Raw genomic sequence first — 7,500 nt, 5'->3', positions numbered from 1 at the left:
GAAAATTTCAGTCATTGTGTAGTTGTGTAACGGAAATTTATCAACCCCATTATCGATTGGAATATCTTCACGCTCATTACCACTCGGTATTCTCCTTGTTTGTTCTTACTGTGGCCAGATTGCAGAATGATCTTCTTAATATGGTGGTCGATTCGATGGAACTTGAGAAGTCCAAACTTGCTGCAAATGTTTTCTTGGTGTAGAGTTTGCTTTATTTCATATCATATATTCAACTGGAAAAGTTTAACGTAGGTAATGATGTTAATACATTTTCTAACTTTTAATTATTTGTCATTTATAGTTTGTTCGCTGTTCGTTCATTTCCTATCAACACTGTACTGAGCTGCTTTCCCTTTTGAAATAATGGTGGCTATAATTTTTTTTTTTTTTTTCATTTGGGTTGTAGCTCGGCTAGAACTAATGCTAATAACAGTAAAGTATTTAATGCTACATTCACGACTATATAGATTCATTTTGAAATGTTGATGAAATATTCCCGAAAGGTTAGTTATTGTAATATTTTATTTTTTTTCACAATAGTTATTAAACTACGTAATCCTGTAGGTGATAATTTATATTTTAAATTGCTTTTTAATCATTCCAAATAAACTGGTTAATAATATTGTATATTCTTTTCTGCTAATTACACCAACAATTGTACAACATGAACGAGATATTGCTTTTTTTTTTTTTTTTTTTTTGTACTCATTCATTGCTTTATAATCAATTCGATCATTTACGTTGTTCATGCACGCCACAGAGTCCATTCAACTATATTTTCCATGCATCGCTGAAATATTTTGACTTTCCAACCAGTGAAATATTGTCACTTAACATCTCAATAAAATCTTTAGACAAAATAAATGATAATTAAATATTTCAACTCTATATCAAAATAAAAATTTTTCCATATGATACCGAACTTCATAAACCCCAAACGAATTTACATTTTCCTAATTGTCAGTTAATAAACCGTCTATTCCACAAACAACACCTACCAAGGATATGCATTGCTCATTAATGTTAAGCGACTAACCAACGCCCTCCTCCTCCTGCAGAAGTAAGCCTAATGGTAGTGGTGGTGGAAAGCAAGGTGAGGGTGGACGCCCGCAACAGCAACACAAAGGAAGGGGAAGAACAGCCGCTGGTTGTCCCGGAGTTCGACCCTAATGAACCAAAGGAGCCACATTTCGCCGAGGATTCCCCGAAGCAGGTGGTGGCCTCAGTCGGATCCCCAGCCCATATACCCTGCAAACCAAGGAACCTAGGTGCCAAGTCGGTACGTTATACAAGATCTCTGTGGATTTTGTTGCTAATAATAATAATAATAATAATAATAATAATAATAATAATAATAAAACTGCAATTCTGTAAGTTTTTCGGTAGCTGTTTGCATTTCTTGTATCTATTGCTAATATTAAAAACAATATCATGTTTATTAAATAATGATTACTCTTCCATAAAGGTCACTTAGTAATGAATTAATCAACTAATTCCAATGCATCAATGGTTATTGTATTTATATAACTAGTATTAATATGCAACGATTTATGTCATCAATCAAGATTAAAATTTTACGCTATATGATATGCAGATTTCATTGGTAAAGGTTCAAAATACTCATCTTAATGCGGGAGAAAAGTAATGCATTTAGAGGGGTAGTATATCAGAATATTCATAGGCATCGAAAATTAATCACCTAGCGAGAGCTAATCAATAAATATGTTTAATACATTATTACACAATTATGAGTGGGGATAACTTAACGCAGTAAAAGGATTGGTGGAACGCCATGATGAGCAAAGCTCTACTAGTTTGAGACACCCATACTAGGTTGGTTTGCTGTGGGTGATCAGATGAACACCTCCCACCATCAATTAAGGACATGTCTGAGGTCTTTTTCCTGTAGTAGAATTGAAATCGTTACATTTGTTGTTTGTTATGCTATAGCACATAGAAAGAAGCAAAATAATACCGCCGTTCTTAGTTGGCATAGATTATAAACATAAGCAAAAATACAGTTACTATTACTGCCACAACGGTTTCCTCATGGTATAATAAAACTACTATTACTACTACTGTTACCACAGGTTTCATGGATTCGTCACCGTGACCTCCACGTACTGACAGTAGGATCATTCACGTTCACGAACGATGAGAGATTCTCTGCGCACAGAGATGCAACTACAGGGGATTGGATCTTGGTCATTCGGAGGCCCACGACCGCCGACTCTGGCTTTTACGACTGTTCCATCTCCACAAAGCCTGTCACAGCAATTGCTGTAAAACTCAATGTAGTTGGTAAGTTACTGTTATTCTTCTTACTCCTTGTTTGCACTGCGAATGGGATTGCGATCGAAATAATCATTAAAAAAAAAAACACACACACACACACATCTTGATATGATAAATAAAATCATTCACGAATTGAGAATAGCGTGCCTTTCGTGTCCTTTCGTTTAAATGAATAAAACTTAATTCGTCATAGCAAAGTAAAATCCATGCCATATTGAAACCACAAAAATCCCTGCCTGATAAAAACACCTGGTAAAAAAGAAACAAATCAGCAGTATATATATATATATATATATATATATATATATATATATATATATATATATATATATATATACATATATATATATATATATATATATATATATATATATATATATATATATATATATATATATATATATATATATATATATATATATAAATCAAGCTACGTTCCAGGTTTTCTCGCCCAGCATGTCTTTACAAGTCTGGCACTGCTACATACCCGTCCAGAATTTTTATTCTCGAAGGCGGAAAGTCGGATGCCTGAACAAACCATTCTCTTTTAACCCCCTGTCTCTCCCTATGTCCCCTTCCTCTATTTCCGTGCGCTTAACTCTCTCCTCTCAATCCCTTTCTCTTTAGCTATAACGTTATGCAAGAGGAATCTGGGAACATTATTTCGATGCAGAGTTGGTTATTGAATTCAAATTCAAATGAAGTTCTGGGAAAAAAATGAGAGAGAGAGAGAGAGAGAGAGAGAGAGAGAGAGAGAGAGAGAGAGAGAGAGAGAGAGAGAGAGAGAGAGAGAGAGAGAGAAAATTCATTACCCTGGTAACCCGAAAAAAAAATGTACTTCTGGACAGTTGGCCAGGATATGATGAACATCTATATTTTACCTCGGATGGGGACTTATGATTATTCTCTAAATTCAATCAGAACCGGCAAACTTCGGATGAAGCCTTCGTGAAAACATTATTTATCTTTATTTCTAGAAACCAACGTAAGAAAATTCTGCACGAAACAGTAACAAAACCCGGCGATTGACGATCCATATTCTGTTTGGGAATACAATGGTTGGAATAGTGAATTACCATATCATGAATATGATCACTATAAAGATTCCACGTTTCTGGTCCCTTGGAAATTTGCCCTGAATTCAAGCTATTTGTTATGGAAATTCATTTGGTGATGGAAATATTAGTGTTGATGTTAGTAATCTAAATAGACTCTCTTGCAGACTGACTTGATACGTGTATTATAAGATTTGTGGGAAGATGAATAAAGAAATAGATTTTTGAAATAATAGATTAACGAGACTTGAAGTGAATAATTTGTTAGTATTCTAAACAGACTCTCTTGCCCATAGATTTGATACACGTATGATAGGGATTGTGGGTAGATATATAGAGGAAATGCTTAACAAAATAAAGATTTATAGGAACTTTTATTGAATACTTTGAGGTTAGAATTCAAAACAGATTCTATTGCCGAAGGATTGGTACACATATGATAAGGTTTGTAGGTACAAAGATAGGAGAAACATTATGAAATTTCAATTCAACGAGACTTAAAATGAATATCGAAGATGATGTTATTCGACAATCAAGGAATCAATACACAAGTAGGAATTATCTATTATCTACATGTTTTGGGAATATTGGCTCTGGATTGATAAATAAAAGGGATAGGATATAATGAAAATACACAAGGAGACATACAATGCAAAAATATTTAAGGTGAACTGCTTTCCTTTATTGAAAGAGAACTAAGGCCAGGAGACATCGAATGATGGAAACAAGAAGGAAACAATACCTGTAATGGTTCGTAATACAAAACCATTTAAGCATATATCTGTATGACCGAGTTTTTATTGACAGCAGGTATAAAAAAATTCTAAATTTTTGCGGCAAATATCGTGGTAGTTTCATGAAAAGTAACACGATTAAACGTAAGCATATGCTCTTTATTCACTTATTTGATTGCCGTCCAAATCTCATCATTAAAAGAAAAATATTGCAATGACATCACAAGTGGTGATGCCTTATTTTTTGTGAAAATATGCCTAATAAGTATATAAAAGTTGACCTACGTTTCATTGACTGAAAAATAATACGGTAACTTCTCAATTGGGACCAGAATTAAATAGTAATTATGTTCCTCAAATTGACGACCCCAAAAATATTATAAAGCTAAAATAACGTCAGTAATTGTGGAACTTTGTAGATATGGAAAATAGTGAGATATTTAATTGCTTTTCATTTCCAAATTATTGGATATACCCTCCCTTTAATCTGAACAATCCTTAACGAAAGTCAATTTCATAATCATTTAAAAAAAATAACTTGATATATAATTTTTAGTCGATACTGCCTACTCATCAAGGAAATGAAAGTTGAATTCTAAATGCCACTAATATAAACATTTCATTTTCATAATAGTTGATAATAACATAAAATCTTTTCACATTCATTCCAGTCCCAACGGTAGAACTTTTGGGCGATGGAGAGATCTACCTTGACAGGGGCAGCACACTAAATCTAACGTGTGTTGTTCATTTCACGCCCACCCCGCCCGAGTTCGTCTTATGGTATCATAGGGATAAGGTAAGATCGTTATGTAAATTTTGGAACATAGTTAACCTGTCTTATTACCTTAGGCCAATTGAATTTAAATTTGCCCTAAGGTTATGTAACCGGAGCCAAAGGCATCCTTCCTCATTCATTAAACTACCTACGGCAGAAAATTCCTTATGCAGAAGCCTCTGTAACATTTAATGATTTTCAAGCTATCTACTTGTATTTTTTAAATCAGTGAAGCTCAGTATTGGCTTACAGAAGAAGAATGGTCGTATGTACCAATTCTTAGAGTGTTTATGTGTGACGTAATGCGATATTAATATCTTCATTCCTACAATTACTCATTCTTCCGTTTTTGCCTTGTTTAGCTCGTGAACTACGGCAAACCAGGTCGAGCCATTAGCGTTGAGACGACACACGACGGAGATACTACGAGGTCGTCTTTGCTCGTCCATAACGCCACTATGTGGGACTCAGGAAAATATGCCTGCAAGCCTTCAAATGCTCCTAGGGTCGCAAGAATGGTCCACGTTTTGAGGGGTAAGTATACGGGGCTTTTAGTACGGTTTCTTAATAATGGTAATAAATTTCGAGAGTAGTATTGTTTTTTATCAATTATGATAAATTTGGAGAGTAATATTGTTTCTTAATGATGATGAGGAATTTTGATGGTCCTCTTTCTTAATAAAATCAGTAATAAATTTCTAATTCGAATTTAGGTCTTAGGCTCAATATCGCTGTGGGATAGAAATATATTTCATTGTACAATCGATAGTGTTAATTTCCATTAATAATAATAATAATAATAATAATAATAATAATAATAATAATAATAATATATAATAATAATAATAATAATAATAATAATAATAATAATAGTTCTCCGAAACAACAGAAACTATCAAAAGTGTCGTAAAAAACTAGTCCATAAAAAAGAATTAGATTGGGAACAATAAATTGCATCAGTTGTGATAATGATAACACTAAGATTTTCAGAAATGGGAAGCTAAAATAATTTCTTTAATAAATCCTTAATGTGAAAAAAAGTAAAATATATATTTAGTGTGGGTAGGAGAGATGAAAAGCTTACAAGATACGACATCCTTTAATCGCTTCATCGTTCTTGTAAATAACTTCTAACTGATGCCTCTCCCTTAAAAAAAAGTGTGAGAGAGAGAGAGAGAGAGAGAGAGAGAGAGAGAGAGAGAGAGAGAGAGAGAGAGAGAGAGAGAGAGAGATAAAAGTACCAAAGAAATTATTGAGTTTTTTAATTATGTTCCCTACGGTCTATTAAAAGGGTTTTATAATAAGCTTGTGGTCTTAAGAGTAGATCCTTTATAAATGAGTATCATTATAACGGCTAGAATTTGATTCCTTTGGACTTCTCTGTTATTAACGAAATCCCAGAGAACAGGATTAAAGTATTGCAAGTTGAACCATAATTTCAGGGAATTTGTGCTTTATTGCATGGCTTTTGTTCATATGGAAATCTTCCTTTTTATAAGGTTTATAATGTTATAAAAGATCTGTAGAAAAAAAGGTTAGCCCTAAAATTTAGGAGACATCCAAGGCATGACAATGTTTCTGGTCTTCATATAGAGTTTTTTTTTTTTTATTTTTCGATGGTTATATTTGATGATTCGGAATCTGGACAAAATGCCTTGGTCACATTTGAAGATAATAATAAAAGTAATGCCATGGAGGATTTAATTTGTTTGGTGATTATGATGCCTTGTAAGAATAGTGGAGATTTTGATACCAATATACTGTATATGATATAGAAACGGAAATGCCATGGAAGGGTTAACTTCATTTCACAGTGTAATATGCCAAAGAAAAATCGAATATAATGCACAGTAAAACCAATGGTTATACAATATACAGTAGATCGGTAATTTATATCACTGTGTATGCCATCGACAGACTAAATTCATTGTGAAATAAAACCAATGAATATAATGAATACTCCATTTATAATATTCTTTTTGTTTTCCCCCTTCAGGCGAGACACCGGCCGCCATGCAAACCACAACCAGCAGTGCTCAATGTGCAAGAAGTTCCCTCCCGCTCTTCCTTTCATTCCATCTCCTCATAAGCCTCTCTTCGTTCTTCATACCCTACGCTCATTCCTTATACAGATAAGATATTCATATGTAATCACGCTAGGAGAACCGAAAATAAACTGGATTATATCCAAGCGAGATTCCCCGCTATTCCCGGATGTCTTGTTACATAATATGTCGAGACTTCACCGATTCCGACTCTCTTGGAGGAAGCTTGGACGACATTTCACCCATTCTTGCTTTCTTGGATGAAGCTTGGACGACACTCTGCCGATTTCCTAGTTCCTGGAGGGACCTCAATCGGGGAATGATTCCCACCATGATGGGCAAAGCGACTGTAAGTTCAGAGAGGAGTCTTTGGCTGGCTTCATTACTCAATGCATGGCTAACTGTTGCCTTGCGTTGATCTAAAGACGTTTGAAAGACATCTAATAAAAAGATGAAATTTGTTCATGTGAAAGAACTAATAGCGTATGAACTCATTATACTCCCGAAGAGTTATATGAAAGATACTTGTTAAGTATGGTACCGGTTCATAATGGAAATAAGTCACATTTAGAGAAATAAGAAACACGAAGGGC

General features: G+C 34.1%; 1 protein-coding gene across 1 annotated transcript in view; it reads left to right on the top strand.

Annotated features, from left to right (window-relative positions):
• The window catches only part of LOC137646759 (zwei Ig domain protein zig-8-like), an 11,789-nt gene extending 4,559 nt beyond the window's left edge, over positions 1-7,230 (top strand). Inside the window, exons 2-6 of the mRNA XM_068379858.1 lie at positions 1,059-1,279; positions 2,091-2,301; positions 4,756-4,883; positions 5,225-5,396; positions 6,859-7,230. Of these exons, the coding sequence (XP_068235959.1) occupies positions 1,059-1,279; positions 2,091-2,301; positions 4,756-4,883; positions 5,225-5,396; positions 6,859-6,998 (872 nt within the window). The 3' untranslated portion in view covers positions 6,999-7,230. The remainder of the gene's footprint in view (positions 1-1,058; positions 1,280-2,090; positions 2,302-4,755; positions 4,884-5,224; positions 5,397-6,858) is intronic.
• The last annotated feature ends 270 nt before the right edge of the window (positions 7,231-7,500 follow it).

This window comes from Palaemon carinicauda, chromosome 9 (genome assembly GCF_036898095.1).
Source record: "Palaemon carinicauda isolate YSFRI2023 chromosome 9, ASM3689809v2, whole genome shotgun sequence".
NCBI lineage: Eukaryota > Metazoa > Arthropoda > Malacostraca > Decapoda > Palaemonidae > Palaemon > Palaemon carinicauda.
This window is presented reverse-complemented; position numbering and strand designations above follow the sequence as displayed.